Genomic DNA, 19188 nt, shown 5'->3' with positions numbered 1-19188 from the left:
ATGGAGCCATGCTGGGTATCCCTGAACTGGTGTGTGTCAAGACAAGGGCACAGTGCAAGGCTCAGGGTGAAAAAGTAGAGCTGGAGTCTGGAAAAAGGGCCCAGCCAACCAAGAGAAAAGGAAAGCCAGCTGGGAAACCAGCTGCAACACAACAACAAAAAGAGAACCTCTCTTCTCAGGAAGAAGTTCTGCCCTCTGAGGGAACTGAGCCTATGGAGTTAGAACCTTATCAGGTTGAGCTCTTAGGCCCAGGGGGACCCTCAAGGGAGCAGTTGTGTAAGGGGCAAGAAACATGAAGAGTCCAATGGCAAGAAAACTGGAACACATAGGGTCTATTGGGAAGATGGGCTCCTGTACACTGAGGCAAGAGATCCCAAACCTGGTGCCACTAGGAGAGTGGTAGTGCCTCAGGCGTTCAGAGAGTTCATACTGACCTTAGCCCATGATATTCCCCTTGCTGGGCATTTGAGACAAACCAAGACGTGGGAGAGACTAGTCAGCCACTTCTACTGGCCCAACATGTCCCAGAAAGTTAAGGGGTTTTGTGTCTCCTGTACCACCTGTCAAGCCAGTGGTAAGACAGGTGGACATCCAAAGGCCCCCCTCATTCCACTTCCAGTGGTGGGGGTCCCCTTTGAAAGAGTGGGTGTGGACATAGTGGGTCCACTTGAACCTCCCACAGCCTCAGGAAATATGTACATACTAGTAGTAGTGGATCATGCTACTAGGTATCCTGAAGCTATTCCCCTTAGGTCGACTACTGCCCCTGCAGTAGCCAAGGCCCTCATTGGTATCTTTACCAGAGTGGGCTTCCCTAAGGAGGTGGTGTCTGACAGAGGTACCAACTTCATGTCAGCATACCTGAAACACATGTGGAATGAGTGTGGAGTGACTTATAAATTCACTACACCCTATCATCCACAAACTAATGGCCTTGTTGAGAGATTCAACAAGACATTAAAGGGCATGATCATGGGGCTCCCAGAAAAACTCAAAAGGAGATGGGATGTCCTCTTGCCATGTCTGCTTTTCGCTGACAGAGAGGTGCCTCAGAAGGGAGTAGGGTTCTCACCCTTTGAACTTCTGTTTGGCCACCCTGTAAGGGGACCACTAGCTCTTGTGAAAGAAGGCTGGGAGAGACCTCTTCATGAGCCTAAACAAGACATAGTGGACTATGTACTTGGCCTTCGCTCAAGGATGGCAGAGTACATGGAAAAGGCAAGTAAAAACCTTGAGGCCAGCCAACAGCTCCAGTAGTTTTGGTATGACCAAAAGGCTGCACTGGTTGAATTTCAACCAGGGCAGAAAGTCTGGGTTTTGGAGCCTGTGGCTCCCAGGGCACTTCAGGACAAATGGAGTGGCCCTTACCCAGTGCTAGAGAGGAAGAGTCAGGTCACCTACCTGGTGGACCTGGGCACTAGCAGGAGCCCCAAGAGGGTGATCCATGTGAACCGCCTTAAGCTCTTCCATGACAGGGCTGATGTGAATCTGTTGATGGTAACAGATGAGGATCAGGAAGCTGAGAGTGAACCTCTCCCTGATCTTCTCTCATCAAACCCTAAGGATGGCTCAGTTGATGGAGTGATCTATTCAGACACCCTCTCTGACCAACAGCAATCTGATTGTAGGAAGGTCCTGCAACAGTTTGCTGAGCTCTTTTCCCTAACCCCTGGTCAGACACACCTGTGTACCCATGATGTGGACACAGGAGACAGCATGCCTGTCAAAAACAAAATATTCAGACAGTCTGACCAAGTTAAGGAAAGCATCAAGGTGGAAGTCCACAAGATGCTGGAATTGGGAGTAATTGAGCACTCTGACAGCCCCTGGGCTAGCCCAGTGGTCTTAGTCCCCAAACCTCACACCAAAGATGGAAAGAGAGAGATGAGGTTTTGTGTGGACTACGGAGGACTTAATTCTGTCACCAAGACAGACGCCCATCCCATTCCTAGAGCTGATGAACTGATAGACAAATTAGGTGCTGCCAAATTCTTAAGTACCTTTGACTTAACAGCAGGGTACTGGCAAATCAAAATGGCACCTGGAGCAAAAGAAAAGACAGCATTCTCCACACCTGATGGGCATTATCAGTTTACTGTCATGCCCTTTGGTTTAAAGAATGCCCCTGCCACCTTCCAAAGGTTGGTGAATCAAGTCCTTGCTGGTTTGGAGTCCTTTAGTGCAGCTTATCTTGATGATATTGCTGTCTTTAGCTCCAACTGGCAGGATCACCTGGTCCACCTGAAGAAGGTTTTGAAGGCTCTGCAATCAGCAGGTCTCTCTATCAAGGCATCCAAATGCCAGATAGGGCAGGGAACTGTGGTTTACTTGGGACACCTTGTAGGTGGAGGCCAAGTTCAGCCACTCCAGCCTAAGATCCAGACTATTCTGGACTGGGCAGCTCCAAAAACCCAGACTCAAGTCAGGGCATTCCTTGGCTTGACTGGGTACTATAGGAGGTTTGTGAAGGGATATGGATCCATAGTGACAGCCCTCACAGAACTCACCTCCAAGAAAATGCCCAAGAAGGTAAACTGGACTGTAGAATGCCAACAGGCCTTTGACACCCTGAAACAAGCAATGTGCACAGCACCAGTTCTAAAAGCTCCAGATTACTCCAAGCAGTTCATTGTGCAGACAGATGCCTCTGAACATGGGGTAGGGGCAGTTTTGTCCCAAACAAATGATGATGGCCTTGACCAGCCTGTTGCTTTAATTAGCAGGAGGTTACTCCCCAGGGAGCAGTGTTGGAGTGCCATTGAGAGGGAGGCCTTTGCTGTGGTTTGGTCCCTGAAGAAGCTGAGACCATACCTCTTTGGTACTCACTTTGTAGTTCAAACTGACCACAGACCTCTCAGATGAAAGGTGAAAATCCAAAACTGTTGAGGTGGTCCATCTCCCTACAGGGAATGGACTTTATAGTGGAACACAGACCTGGGACTGCCCATGCCAATGCAGATGGCCTTTCCAGGTTCTTCCACTTAGAAAATGAAGACTCTCTTGGGAAATGTTAGTCTCATCCTCTTTCGTTTGGGGGGGGGGGTTGTGTAAGGAAATGCCTCCTTGGCATGGTTACTCCCTGACTTTTTTCCTTTGCTGATGCTATGTTTTGATTTCAAAGTGTGCTGAGGCCTGCTAACCAGGCCCCAGCACCAGTGTTCTTTCCCTACCCTGTACTTTTGTTTTACACAATTGGCACACCCTGGCATCCAGGTAAGTCCCTTGTAACTGGTACCCCTGGTACCAAGGGCCCTGTTGCCAGGGAAGGTCTCTAAGGGCTGCAGCATAACTTATGCCACCCTGGGGACCCCTCACTCAGCACAGACACACTGCTTGCCAGCTTGTGTGTGCTGGTGAGGACAAAACGAGTAAGTCGACATGGCACTCCCCTCAGGGTGCCATGCCAACCTCACACTGCCTATGCAGTATAGATAAGTCACCCCTCTAGCAGGCCTTACAGCCCTAAGGCAGGGTGCACTATACCATAGGTGAGGGCACCAGTGCATGAGCACTGGGCCCCTACAGTGTCTAAACAAAACCTTAGACATTATAAGTGCAGGGTAGCCATAAGAGTATATGGTCTGGGAGTCTGTCAAACACGAACTCCACAGCACCATAATGGCTACACTGAAAACTGGGAAGTTTGGTATCAAACTTCTCAGCACAATAAAGGCACACTGATGCCAGTGTACATTTTATTGTGAAATACACCCCAGAGGGCACCTTAGAGGTGCCCCCTGAAACCTTAACCAACTACCCGTGTAGGCTGACTGGTTTTAGCAGCCTGCCACACTCGAGACATGTTGCTGGCCACATGGGGAGAGTGCCTTTGTCACTCTGTGGCCAGTAACAAAGCCTGCACTGGGTGGAGATGCTATCACCTCCCCCAGGCAGGAGCTGTAACACCTGGCGGTGAGCCTCAAAGGCTCACCCCCTTTGTTCCAGCACCACAGGGCACTCCAGCTAGTGGAGTTGCCCGCCCCCTCCAGCCACGGCCCCACTTTTGGCGGCAAGGCCGGAGGAATTAATGAGAAAAACAAGGAGGAGTCACTGGCCAGTCAGGACAGCCCCTAAGGTGTCCTGAGCTGAAGTGACTCTAACTTTTAGAAATCCTCCATCTTGCACATGGAGGATTCCCCCAATAGGAATAGGGATGTGCCCCCCTCCCCTCAGGGAGGAGGCACAAAGAGGGTGTAGCCACCCTCAAGGACAGTAGCCATTGGCTACTGCCCTCCCAGACCTAAACACACCCCTAAATCGAGTATTTAGGGGCTCCCAGAACCCAGCAAGATAGATTCCTGCAACTTACAGAAGAAGAGGACTGCTGAGCTGAAAACCCCTGCAGAAGAAGAAAGAAGACACCAACTGCTTTGGCCCCAGTCCTACTGGCCTGTCTCCTGCCTTCAGAAGAAAACTGCTCCAGCGACGCTTTCCCTGGGACCAGCGACCTCTGAATCCTCAGAGGACTGCCCTGCTTCCAAGAGACCAAGAAACTCCTGAGAACAGCGGCTCTGTTCAACAAAGACTGCAACTTTGTATCCAGAGGAGCAGATTTAAAGACCCCTGCAATCCCCGCAAGAAGCGTGAGACTTGCAACACTGCACCCGGCGACCCCGACTCGACTGGTGGAGAACCAACACCTCAGGGAGGACCCTCCGGCGACTCCGAGACTGTGAGTAACCAAAGTTGCCCCCCCTGAGCCCCCACAGCGACGCCTGCAGAGGGAATCCCGAGGCTCCCCCTGACCGCGACTGCCTGACTCTAAAATCCCGACGGCTGGGAAAGACCCTGCTCCCGCAGCCCCCAGCACCTGAAGGATCGGATCTTCAGTGCAGGAGTGACCCCCAGGAGGCCCTCTCCCTTGCCCAGGTGGTGGCTACCCCGAGGAGCCCCCCCCCTTGCCTGCCTGCACCGCTGAAGAGACCCCTTGGTCTCTCATTGAAATCCATTGGAAACCCGATGCATGTTTGCACACTGCACCCGGCCGACCCAGTGCCGCTGAGGGTGTACTTTTTGTGTGAGCTTGTGTCCCCCCCAGTGCCCTACAAAACCCCCCTGGTCTGCCCTCCTAAGACGCGGGTACTTACCTGCTGGCAGACTGGAACCGGGGCACCCCCTTCTCTCCATTGAAGCCTATGCGTTTTGGGCACCACTTTGAACTCTGCACCTGACCGGCCCTGAGCTGCTGGTGTGGTGACTTTGGGGTTGCTCTGAACCCCCAACGGTGGGCTACCTTGGACCCCAATTTGAACCCCGTAGGTGGTTTACTTACCTGCAAGAACTAACATTACTTTACCTCCCCCAGGAACTGTGAAAATTGCACTGTGTCCACTTTTAAAACAGCTAAATGTGTTTTATGTAAAAAGTATATATGCTATTGTGATTGTTCAAAGTTCCTAGAGTACTTACCTGCAATACCTTTCGAATGAGATATTACATGTAGATTTTGAACCTGTGGTTCTTAAAATAAACTAAGAAAAGATATGTTTCTATAACAAAAACCTATTGGCCTGGAATTGTTTCTGAGTGTGTGTTCCTCATTTATTGCCTGTGTGTATGTACAACAAATGCTTAACACTACTCCTTTGATAAGCCTACTGCTCGACCACACTACCACAAAATAGAGCATTAGTACTATCTCTTTTTGCCACTATCTTACCTCTAAGGGGAACCTTGGACTCTGTGCATACTATTCCTTACTTTGAAATAGTGCATTCAGAGCCAACTTCCTACAGTAGAAAATCAGCAGTACTCAGAGTAGAGGTAAGTTGGGCAATGTTGAATTTATTTAAAGTAGTGTAGTAACAGGAACTGCTACAAAGATAGGTAAGGTCCTGTCTGCAGCTTATACCTTCCCAACTGCCGGTTTAACTGATCAGCATTGTCCGCTGTGAACATACTCCACTCTGATGTCATTACCGTCCAGAGTGGAGAATATCGGCAGCCCAGGCAGAATATTACACCACTCTTTCCTTTACAAATACGAACAAATCAAACAATAACACAAAATTGAAATATAACAAGAAAATATGCATACAAAACAAGAACTCATTAGTTATCTGTAGCGGATGGGTAAACGTCTAGTACGACAACTGCTGCAAAGCTGCTCTGGCATTTCAGCATTTACTTGAACATGACTGGTGTTGATGTTTCCTCTGGCAGAACGGGATCGATTGGTGTTGAGATTGTCTCCAGTGGGTCTGCATTAATTTCCAATCAGGCTTATTCCTGCAGATTTAGTTAGGTTGGTGCTCAGGTCATTGCCGCCAACCTTCCTTGAATCATGTCTAGATCTTAACAGATACTCGGACCCTATATTATCCTGAACTTCAGCACTCTTTCTCCACTTGGTTCAGCCACAAATTTGACCACCGGCCATTTGGAATCAAAGTCGATTACCACAAGAGCAAAATATGAATGTGCAGGTAAGACATTAAACGATCCCACCAAGTCCACGCTCTGCCAGGACATTCAGTGGAATGCAAAGAAGGGTTCCTCACAACCAATGTCTTTTCCGCTGACGAATATTTAATACACTCAGCAAGAAACTGATCAGTTTCCACATCCATGGCCGGTCACCAGAATGTCTGTCTTAAGAACTGTTTGGTGAACGTACGTCCCAGATGAACGTCTTGAGCGGTCCAGATGATTCTGCGTCTAAACCCTGCAGGTGGTACCAATTTTTCACCCCTCATCAACAAACCATCTTTGACTGAAAGTTCATCATTAATTTTCCAAAATGGCTGACATGAATGTGCCATTGCCTTCTGAGTAGGCCACCCATTCTTTGCATACACCATGACCTGTTTGAGACTCATCAAGTAACAACTCTGCTCTCCATTCAGCTTCAGAGACAGAGGCAATCACACTCACCAGCAAATCTCGACAGAAAATCCGCCCGAACATTATTTGCCCCTTGAACGTCCTCAATTTCAAAATGATAACGGAACAACTTGGTAGAGTCTGGCAATGCGTGGGGTTAGGTCTTTAATTCTTCCCTCACTCAAAATTGACACCAGCGGTTTGTGATCTATTTACACCCTGAACTTGGTCCCCCACACATAAGGCTTAAAATTGAATTGAATGACCCACAACATGCCATCAATTCTTTTTCAATTGTGGAGAAGTTAATTTCAGGCCCCCTGAGCACTTGGGATATATAACTGACTGTAAGTTCCACACTCCCATCTTGTTGAGTGAGAATGGCACCGAACCCATAGTTAGATGCGTCAACCGTTATATAACAAGGCAAGGTAGGATTGAATGGTTTCAATATCTTAGAACTCACCGGCTGTTTCTTGATCCATTCAAAAGATTCTTGACAAGAAATATCCCAAACAAAGTCTATATCTTTTTTTAGTAACACAGTGAGTGGCTTAATATGGGTGGCATAGTCTGGTCTGAAACAAGAATAAAATTCACACAAACCCATAAAAGACTTTAAACCCGCATTAGCCACAGGTGCTGAAGCAACAGTACCAACTCTAGTCTGGTTTCCATTCCTTCATCAGAAACTGTGTGCCCCAAATACTCTACTTTGGATTTAGAGAACTCATATTTCTCAATTTGAAGGACAACCCCCTTCTCTTGGAAAATCATAAGCACATGTTCAAGAATGGTATCATGCTCTTCCTCTGTCTGTGCAACAATCAGGACATCATCTTGAAATACAGTGACATAAAGCATGAGATGCATGATCCTCTGAGGCACTGATGCCGCAGAGGCCAAATCAAAAGACATCCTGCAGTATTGGCAAGTACTCATGGGAGAAAGAAAGGGCGTGTAGTGCCTAGACTTTGGTTCCAACACAACCTGATGGTGGGCAGAAGCCAAATCGAACTTTGTGAAAACTTTGGCCCCACTTATTTGAGCAAAAAGTTCAGGTATTTTGGGTAATTGGTGTGAATCTACCCAAATGGCTTTGTTTAGACTCCTCGAATCCACACAGACTCTCAATTCCCCACTACGCTTCTTTGCAACAACCAGAGGAGATAACCATATGAATGACTATAGGTTCAATAACTCTCTTTGCACACAAATGCCCTCATCACGAGTGTGTCGGTCATAAGACCGCCACACCCATGTGAAGACTCTCGTATTACGAGACTGGCGGTTTGGCCGAAGCCAAACCACCACAACGTCCCTAGTAGCACCAGGGAGGTCGGACTGCCGGGCCAGGACCTCCGGTGAGTACCTCTGGCCCGGCGGCAGGCGTAAGACCGATGGTATCACTTCTCAGCAAACCACCAGGCTTTCCGCAGCAGTCACCCGCCACAAAAAACCTGGTGGTAAAGCACCGTGTGACAGGAATCCCATTCCTGTCACCGGCACACCACCACACACCTGCAAACACCCCCTACTCTTCCACACACATGCAGGCACCCCCCACCAATCCACACACACATGCAGACACCCCCCACATACCCACACACCTGCAGACACACACCCCGCCAACCGCCTGCATACATTTAGACACCACTTGCTCGCTCACAAACACGCGCTGAGACACCCCCATGCGCACACATACACACCCATAGACAGCCCCCATTTGCACACATACACGCACTGAGACACCCCCATTCACACACAAATACGCACTCAGATACCCCCACCCCTCTGCATACAAACACACACACAAACACCCCCCTTCGGACGGTCCACTTGTCTCGGCGAGGTGGTCGTCCAGGAGCGGATTGGTGTAGGCGTTTCCACTGCCAGTGCCGCACCACCATTTAGGAAGCCGTTGCACCCTATAACCTATCGTAATACAGCGGGAGGAGTCCTGTTGGCGTGGCGGTGCTTGCAGTGGAAACGCCTCTCTTCCGCCATCAGCCAGGCCAATGGTGTCGGATTTCCAACGGTAAACGGGCGGAAATCCAACTTAACTCATAATATGGCGGTCTTCTGGCTCCCGCATCTTCAGCAGTCTTGTGAAAAGAACGCCAAAGTCATAATGAGGGCCAAAGTCTTCAGTACGTTTTACAGATCATCCCTGACAGAGAATGGCACACTCTAATTTGTGTTCCACTGGGATGACACCTTTCTTTCCTTTATGTTGAAAACCCTTGATGGCGCCAAGATCATTAGTGAAGACAGAAGGAAACTTCTCCTTAAGTACTTCAGATCTACTTTAGTCACAACAGACACTTGATCTTTAGTGAGCTGTCTCAACACCATGCAGAACGATCTCTAGTGAAACCACCCCAGAATACAGAGACCTTTGATTGCAACATATACTTTAGCAAAAATCTTCCTGCCGCCAAAAGTCATAACATCCTCAAAGAATCTGGATGTAAATTTCCCTTCCTTCATACAATACTGGAGCACGGTGGGGAGGCTCCAACTCCCTACTAGGCCACAACGTCTTGAACAACTCCTGTGTTCATCGTTTTTCTGTGCCCAGAATCAACCAAGTTTTACAACTTTGTCCCCAACCATAACATCTACGTAGGAATCTACACAAAAGGCAGGGTCACCTGTGACCACATCATCTTTCCTGATTACCATTTCTCTGAGATCATATTCTATTTTGGTAGAGTTTATCTCCAACTGTAACGGCTTTATCAGTGACCATATTATCTACTTTATCAATCTGTCTTCTTTGGCTGTGGCTTAATGACCCATTCCTAGCCAAGCAAACCTTTCCACTTTTAACATGAGTTAAATTTCCACACCTGAACCAGATCTGTGAATGGTTAAAGAAACTACGGGCTGGTTCAACCCTTATTTAAGGATCCTGTCCCTGGTGCTCTTCACTTCTCTGTTTTGAAGAACACTGATGGCTACAGATCGTTTTTCATACTCTGTTTCAAAGTTCGAATATTTCGATACTTTTACCAATCTACAGGGTGTCTTCCAGTGAAGGATTTCCTAAAGACAATTTCAGCTGAGTACTTTAGCCTGAACAATGACCACTGAACTGATCACGTATCACGTACTGACTGAACTATGAAATTTTTGATTTGGCACTCAGACACTAACCTCCTCAGTGCAGACACAAAGTTGTACACATTTTCACCAGAAAGTTGTTTTCTCATGAAAAACGTGTGACTTATCACCACCAAACTAGGTTCAACATCAAACCTTTTTTCTAGATTCCCCTCACTGCCTCTAAATGTTCATCTAACACTCGCCCCTTCATCCAGTTCAACTTCGGGTAGGTGTTTGAAAACAGACTGACCTTCAAACCCTAAAGAATGTAGCAATACATCTTTTTTTCTCTCAGGTCTGAAACGGGAAGCCCCAGTGGCACCCAAGTACGTTTCAAATGTATCGAACCAACATCTCAACCTTATAGGCAGTTGACCAAACACTTCTAGAAAGGGGGGTGGATTTACAGATTGCATGGTGTTTAAGAAGGTTCACAGACCCCCTTTAAAACTTTAACACAGTTAATAATAATGAGGAGAGAGGGTGCAAGATGGAGCTCTTGTGATTTAAACCAATGCAAGAACAAAAAACAAAAACAATATATATACAAGGAAAGAGGGAAAACAGAACAAAAAGATAATTTACACAAGTGGACACAAACAGTACTAGGCACCCTATTTCATAATAATTTCTATCACCATATGGTCAAAAGAATAACATTGTGAGGAGTCACCATGTGAGCAATAAATAGGGTCCGATCACAATAAAACTTTCGAGAAGCATGAATCACAATATGGGGGTCATTATGAGCATGGCGGTCCGGACCGCAATGGTGGCAGAAAATACCGCTACCGGCATGGCAGTCTGGACCACCATATTACGAACACTGGGGGACCGCCACAGGTGGCCCTCCGCCACCACCATGCTATCACCGCCAGACAGCCTGACGATGCCGGAGTTCTATAACAGATAAAGAACACATGTTCCTCCAGCCTTTCCCTGGCGGTTTCCCCCGCCAGTGAAAGGCTGGTGGAAGGGGGTGCTCTGGGTCCCCCTGCACTGCCCATGGACCTTGCATGGGCAGTGCAGGGGCCCCTGTGCACAGCCCCGTCGCGCAGGTCACTGCCCGATTTATGGGCAGTGATATGTGCGACGGGTGTGGCTGCACCCGCCGCACTGCGGCATTAATGACGGCTCCATGTGGAGCCGTCGGCAATGTCCAGGCCCTGTATTCCGCTGGGCTGGTGGGCGGAAACACTGTTTCTGCCCACCGGTCCTGCAGAATGTTCTTTATTGGGCCGGCGGGTTCCTCAACTGGGCTGGCGGTCTGTGTTAAGACCGCCAGCATGAACACGGCGGGAAATCCCGCCTTGTTCATAATAAGGGCCTATGTGTCCTTGCCCACAATCTCTAGGTTTTTCGGTTTGAAATGCAGACAGAAAAGTTAAAAATGTGCCTTAAAAGTCAAAACGACAAGTATGGTGTGACACACTGTGAACTATACAAACTCAGGTGTGCATGTCACCGGCATGTGTAAAATCCTTAAATGAGACATGCTGAAACCAATCTTTAAATGGAGGTGTGCGTGTCACCGCTGGTGCTGAATAAAGTACATGTGGTGTGAGTGTGTAATATTACAGACGTATTTGAAGAACAACAGCTTGCAAAGTCGGAGCCCAACACTACATTGCAGGAGTATGCAGAGATTGTGAATCTACATACTGATACTTACAAAGTAACATATTATTTTCTTTATTCAGAACATTAAAAGTTTTCTTTTGTTGAGTCTCTTTCACCTCCACCTATTGGATCAATTTGTAGTCATTTTTTCCTTCCATCACATCTCTCTCATTTGCTCTTTTGTCTCACCATCCAACTTGTGGATTTTCCATTTTGCAGATAAAAATCTGGTTCCAAAACCGACGAGCAAAACAGAAGAGAACGAGCAAGGGCTCGTCGCAGCCTCAGACCCCTCAGAGCCAGCAGGCCAGTTCCACCACGCCTGCTTCACCAACAGTTGACTCGAGCAGGGAAGCCGTGGGTGGCATCTACAGCAGCCATTTTGTGCCCTGATCTCCTCTGTCAAGGAAGATGCATGCTGATGAGTATCAGTGAAAACATGTGCCCAAGAAAGTCACAGAGTTTGCATTTACTTGAAAGGTGATCACTCAGTGCAGCTACCTCAGATGCAACCTACTTGAACGACAATCACATCAGCAGGCCCTTTGGCCAGTGATGTCACTTTCCACCTTAATGATGTCACTTCCTGTATGGCTGCAGAAAGACCATTTTTCTTTATAAACAAATAATAGATAACAGAGTTTATGACAAATGCCACACAACTGTTATAATTATTATTGCTGTGTTTTTAAGACGTGGAAAACTATATTTTAGAAATGTGTGAAGGAGGTTTATTTTTGTATTTTTAAAGATGGGACAGATGAGATTTCGTAATCTATTTGAAATGGGAGGAGATAGAATCACAAATGTTTGTGCAAGGAATCACCATTTCTTTTTTTAAAGGAAATAAAACTTACAGTGGAAATAGAAAGCAAACATCAGCTGGGATGAAAAGTGGCTAATATTTGAGGGAACAATATATAAATGATTTATAAAGCTAGAAATGCAAAGAGTATGGGGAAGCAGTCTGGTTCTGATTCACCTGGACTTTATTGAGCCAGACTTTTCCACAAGGAAATATAATTGGTCAGCAGTTGGGGACCAGGGCACTCCGGGTTCAGGGTGCGCTCGGTGGGATTCACGGAGAAGTCTGTAAGTGAAATATATAGTCTTTTCATCGATATTTATAAACACAAGCCTGTGAAATCCAACTGGGCACAGAAATCTAATTCAGTCTGGTAGACCTCCAGAAGTGGCTTTGTATCTCTATTATGGTGAGAAGCAAGATTGCAAATGCCGGTATAGTGATCAGTCGCCAGTCGCCAGGTGCAGTTGAATTCTTCATTCTGGTCCAAGGTAAGGGTCTTTCTAGAACTCGTGAGAGGTAAAAGACAGATCCATGGCAACTGTTTAATTTCTCTCTTCTTGGCTGTGAAGCCATGGTTGTTTTATTGTGTGGTTTTTGTTTGGCCAGTAGAGTTTCATCATATTTTGTTTTGAAACATGCAGTTAGTTTGCATCAGAAGCAGCTCCTTCCTAGTATTTTTTGAAGACCTTCTTTTTGAGCTTGGTGTCACTTGTCCTTGGTTTTGCTGTCAGCACACCCTTCTGTTGGATGCCACACAGGTATGCATCTCTGTGGCTTAAGAGGAGAAGCCTCTTCCATGGTGAAGTGTTAACCTACTGACACTGTCACAAACAAAACAGAAAATCACAGACACAAATAAAAAAACGAATTCAAAGTATAAAAGCAGAACAAAAATGTTGCTAAATATTGTTTTTTATTTTATAAAAGCTTAGTGAGTGATCATCAAATAATCACTCAAGTAAGGAGCTGAAAGTAAAAAAAAGTGTGTGTTAACTCTCAAAAAAGCCATTATTGAGCAGGAACTTAGTTGTTTTTTAAACAACCACCAAGAGGACCTAAAAGGGACATTTTTTAGGGCATTTTCACAAACTCAAGCGCATTGGATAGAAAAGAGCATACAATAAAGAGGCCGTTGAAAGATGGTCGCCGCTGCACAGGGTTTGCGACTTCAGTATGTAACATCCTTGAGGTGCAGACCTTTGCGGGCTTTGAGGCAACATGACAGGAAGTGGCTGTGACACTTCCGGTCACCACCCATTTATATACTTTGAAAAAGAACAACGTGCTCTTCGAAGCTCAGCCAAGTCGAGGCAGAATCACGCCATGCCTGTGAATCTACAGTGTCCGCCGTCTACAAAACAACTTATTCAGAAGAATGATACTTCCGTTGGTCCTCCTTTGCTTCTCGGTGTATTATTAAACACTGTCGTTATTAGGTCAATGCTAGATTTCAGTTCATATATTCTAGAGTGCTGCACAGACGTTATTTAGTGTCAAAAATAGCCAAGAATGTAAAATCAAGATTTGTATCCCAAGTCACACTTGGGACCTTATGTCAATAATTCTGCCAATAATTCTGTGCTGACCAAAACCTGGAATTGCAGAGTATGGAAAAACATCACAACCTGTTCAGGGGAGTCCTAGACTGGTAACAAGGGGATACATGAAGTTATCTAACCCGGCATTCAGTCTTCTCAGCTCCTTTAATTGAGTAACAAAGTGAGCAATACTAATACATGTCACAGCACTTAGAAGCAGCACGTGTGGTACTAAGTGCTATTTAAAGCGAGTTAACGTTATAGGCAAACCTTAGAGATATTACATTTAAAAACCTATGGGTGAAACGAAGTGGTGTAGCAGCAGTCATTTTATTTTTGAGTTTTCATGGTGTGGCTAATTATCTTTTGTATTTTTATTCTTTGATGTGATCTGCTGTACAGCTTGGATTTGTTTGACAGAGTGAACATGGGGATCCAGTTTCATCACTTCGAGGAGTATTGTCCACTGCGCTTGAGGCACCCACATTCGAGTCCGGACATGGGAGCAGGGTTGTTGCCTAGTAGACCCCAGAAGAAAAGAAAAAACAAGAAGCGCAGGAAAGGGGCCAACTTTTAGCCAAAGTTCCAGTGAGCCACGGAGGTCCTGCGCCAGTAGGGAAGAACTCCAAAGTTAGCCCTAGTGAAGCCCTGCCCGACCCACAAGAAGTCCTTACTAGTCAGACAGTGCAATTCTGACCCATTGACACATTTCACATCAAATACTAATCTGGAAAATAGGAATCCACCAGGTCAGAGGTTCCCAACCCCTGGGGGTCCGTGGAGCCTCCTTAGGGGGTCCGCGACTGCTTAGAAAATGAAATAATATTATCAGATTAGGTCCCCAACTTTCAGTAGTGACTCAATGGAGCCAGACAGCCCAGAGTACTACCTATGTGCTCTGAGGTGCCCTTCTGGGAGTGGAAGAACCATAATTACACGTAAAAGTTAAATCCATGATTGAAGAAAGTAGTTTGTTCAAAAAGTGCTTTAAAGCCACATGAGGCTGGATGATGGCATAGAAAGAGATACCTACCGGTTTACCGAGATGTGTTGCAGTGCGTCATCATTGTACGTAGAGCACTGTGTTTCAATGAAGCCACATCTCTAGTCATTTCAGAAACTCCCCTTAGAATATTGTGGACTGTAAATGAAAAATGAATGCAGTGCACACTAGCGAGAAGGAGGGAAACCTTGTCTCGCTTGAGAAATTGAGGATAAACTTTAATGTTATCAGGGCTACTCAAATTATGCTCTTGTGCGTCCGCTGTGATTTTCTCATAGTTATAGATTTGCCGTATTTGCCACACAATCTGTCATCTGCCGCATAATGTGAAGATTTCAACCAAGAATTTTTTTGCCACTCAAACAGTTCAAAAGTTATTATAAACGCAGCAACACATGTCGCCGCGCAGGGAAAGGCCCTTTGCGAAGCTGGACATGTCACCTTTTTGCTGCTTATAGCTATATTTGGGTATTAAAATGGTACTAATGAGGTACAACCAATGGCCAGACAGCTACCAAATTTAAAAATTATGAAATAATGAAGTAATACTATTTCAAAATGTGCCACATTATGTCACATAATTTGGCTTTTCTTGCCACATAATTTACTCAGTTCTGCCGCATAATTTGGCCCTCTCCTGCTGCACAAGGGAGTGGCAGGCATGGGCGAGTCGTGGACAAGATTATGGGAAAACAATACGGAGTCAATAGACAGAGTGGCAAAGAGCTCGCCAGTGCGCACAGCTTTTCACCAGTTCTAGGTTTGAGTTGGCACAAGTAAAACAGCATAATGGACTTCATTCCATGAACAAAAAACACTAATAATCCAAGTTATTCTTTGGATCCTTAAAAAACATGCAATCAGAGACTTTGGGCATGATTTAGAGTTTGGCGTTACTCTGTCACAAACGTGGCAGGTATCCCGGCCGCCGTATTACAATTCATTATATCCTATGGAAATCGTGGTACAGCAGACAGGATATCTGTCATGTTTGTGAAGCAGTAACCTGTCTGCCAAAGACGTAAATCAGGCCCACAGGTCTTCTGCACGTCCTGGAGGGTAGACCTTTACGAGCCCTAAGGTGGACAGTTGTGACCGACCTTGTGGTGTTCACCGGGTTGTAGAACATGCTCGTAGCATTCTGGACTTCTGTCCCGTGTAAAAGACCAGGTGAGATTTCAGGTAGATTAATAACTTTGCCAGTCCCACTTAGTGTCAGCTTCTGTCTAGATCATGATTGAAGAAGCCCCATCTTAGGAGGAATGAATCAACTGATTGAAAGAGACCGAGATGAATGTCCCAGAAGGAGGTGGCCACTGCCCTTGGATATCTCAGCAGGTTCTCTGCTAAGAGGCAGGTTATCGAGACTGGACTGGAAGGGAGAATCAATCTACCCAACGAACTATGCGCACTGCAGAGGAGCAACCGGTTTGTGCAAAGGTGCCACGTGAATGGAATATTCAGCAAGTACTAACATAAATGGGTGTGCAATCACCAAATGTAATACATATGGAAGTAAACTTTGAAATTTAAGTAGTGCCAAATCCAGTTTGAATGTAGACTGCTGTGTTGCTATTTTCAAAGTGTAAATTGATTTCCTAAAGCTTTTCTTGTAGTTGTTGGGTGGCTCCTGTTACACAACTGCAGGGTGGTGACTTGAAATGTCAAAAACTAACAAGGAATGGATCATTAATGAGTGAAGTAACCATCAGTGCAGTGTGGAGAGGGCTGAGAGAATCTCTCCGTAGAACAGGAGGGTCAGTGGATGTAAAGAGACCACTGCGGACACGATAAATGTCATCTCTGAGGCGGACCCTGGTTTCACTCAGTGAGAACTGAGGGTAAGCTGATGGAGTTTAGCTAAAAGAGAAAGTATATGGGACAATGATGTGAAGTCAGTATGTCTGCAGTGACTTTAGGAATGTTGATTGAATGCTGAACTCTGAGCTAGCTTCTATTCCAGGTTTTGTACATAAGACATAAAACTGTGAGAAGAATCTAAAACGAGTAAAGAATTGTGCTAAATTACACTTTTGTGGAGTGTTTTTACTGGTGATTTGACGTAAACAGCCACATTCCTGGCTTTTCTGGAGCAGGACAGAAGAGGGAAGTACCCAAAACTGAAGGGGTTACTCCACGGTGAAAAAAGTAAACTATCTAAATGTACTCTTGTTGAAATTAAGCATGCAGAGTTGCACGCCTGCTTCAGGTTAACCAGCAGAAATCCTTATCAATTTGCGTACTCAAGGAAACATACAACATTACTAGATTTCTTTGGATAATCTATAAATTCTTGAAGAATTCCATAAAGTTCGGAATAAGCTCGAAACCTGGAAGTAACATTGTAGGAGCAAACTTTAGGCTTTTTCTTGGCATCTGTTTTGTGAGTTGGGGTGATACTCACCTGTAGCCTGACTCACTGGTACTTACCTGTTGATCACAGTTCAGCACCTGTGACTTGGCTCTGGCAGTGACTGACTCTCTCACTGAGTACTGTAGCGTCCTCCCCAGCCTGGATACCCACCAATGAATACGCTACACATGGAACTATGTTTTACGTGTCTTTATTCGTCTGCGTGTACAACGAAGTCAACATTCTAAACCTGCATTCACTTCAACAACGTTCTAACACCTACGTCATCATGCTATGGAGTCCTTCAGGATCCAAAAAGGTTCCATTGTACATAGAAGCCACAACATGTACCAGTTTACACGTCGACATGTCCACACTGCAATGCACTAAGTCCCACATTCACTTGCAGAAAGACACAACCACAAGTCACATCTTAGCAGGTGCACCAGCACTTGTAACTATTGGCTCCTACTCACAAATACACCCCTTTCGTGACAGTAGAAAGTCACGTTTCCTATCTGCCTCCAGCACCCATCTCACAGCCCGGTGTGGAACCTAGGTACACTGTGAGTGCAACTCCCAAAAAAAGCATGACCTGGACTCTGAATTCCAATATCGCTTGAGGGGACGCACAGATTTCAGGGTACACAGAGGTAAAATCGTGAGGTGGACCAGGAAATATGAACAGAGCAGGGTGGCACAGATTTTCCAAGATATGGGTATGTTTGTCAACACAATCCCCATAAGTACGACGGGTGGTTGTGATGTGCAAAGGATGGTGGCTAATCAAATGCCCTGTCCAGGCACTCCTTGCGCAGCCCCTCTCTTCGAGCAACCCGTCTCCCTTATACCGCGTTCAAGTGGCAGATGGTTTCCAGCGGTGGAGTGGCGGCTTCACCAAAATGGAGGAAGGGCCCAGAGTAGGGTTTCCTCACTGCCGGGCCCCCACTGCTGCTCAGTGCATCAGACGGTGGGCGCTTCAGAGTGCTCAGGGAGCTATCACTATTCGCAGCGCCGTCAACACAACGCAGAGGGAAACGCTCGGAGATATTTGAGGCTTACCATGGTCCTCATGCTCTTCCTTACTTGACCGCCTTCTCAAATCATAAGACATCAATTTGTCTCTGGCACTTTGGAACATTGAGCTAATTATCTTCACTATAGCCTTGATAAAGTCTACCCAGACGAAACACGTGTCGGCTGTTGTCTATTTGGGCTGCTGTTAATCTGAAAAGGATTTCTGTTGTCATCTGTTGATTCTGGCTCCAAGATGTCAGCTTGGGCCACAGGCCATTGTTTCATCTAAAGACATTACGAGGAATAAACTGGAACATTATCACTTCTTGGGATGTGCCGTGGTTTTCCTTCTTTGCTCAGGGATATCATTCTGGAGTGTGACCACTGCATGATGTCTGCTATTTATGTTCGCTGAGTGGAATATTATCTAACACGATGGATTCAGCGGCTCTGTGTCTGCTGCTTACATATTAGTTACTCAGCCCAAACCTTTTGTTTTCCTCGGTTACTGCTGTTAAAACTTGGCTAATGGGTGAACAAAATGGGCGAAATCTGCTATCCCTATATGGGTCCATTTGAGTGTATAACTGCTTCCAGCTTACCCTTTCTTGCATTTTGCCTATCCTGTCACTTTAGGAATTTAGGGCCATATGTGCAAACACATTTTCCCATAGACACAGAATGGGCAAAACTGCTTGATACATCTGGCCCTTAGAGTTTAGATCTTGACTGCAGTAAATTTCTTAGTACATTTATTAATGAATATTTAGCACTCTTTGGCGCACAGCACTTTGCAATTCTCCATTTTAGCAACAACTTCCGATCTCAGACCTATTTGTTTTCTATTCTGTAAATGTATAAACAGCAATGAAATGTCTTTACGCTCAGCATTAGAACCTATAAGTCAAACACGGCTGCA

General features: G+C 46.0%; 1 protein-coding gene across 5 annotated transcripts in view; it reads left to right on the top strand.

The window, feature by feature from the left end:
* Window positions 1-16927, top strand: part of LOC138303536 (uncharacterized) — a 126691-nt gene extending 109764 nt beyond the window's left edge. For 4 of the 5 annotated variants that reach the window (XM_069242756.1, XM_069242757.1, XM_069242758.1 and 1 more), the window contains exon 15: window positions 11770-16927. In XM_069242756.1, coding sequence (XP_069098857.1) covers window positions 11770-11943 — 174 coding nt within the window. In that variant the 3' untranslated portion in view covers window positions 11944-16927. The remainder of the gene's footprint in view (window positions 1-11769) is intronic. The other variant, XR_011205409.1, reaches the window with a different exon arrangement.
* Window positions 16928-19188: the final 2261 nt, after the last annotated feature.

Source organism: Pleurodeles waltl, chromosome 7 (genome assembly GCF_031143425.1).
Source record: "Pleurodeles waltl isolate 20211129_DDA chromosome 7, aPleWal1.hap1.20221129, whole genome shotgun sequence".
In the NCBI taxonomy this organism is placed as follows: domain Eukaryota; kingdom Metazoa; phylum Chordata; class Amphibia; order Caudata; family Salamandridae; genus Pleurodeles; species Pleurodeles waltl.
This window is presented reverse-complemented; position numbering and strand designations above follow the sequence as displayed.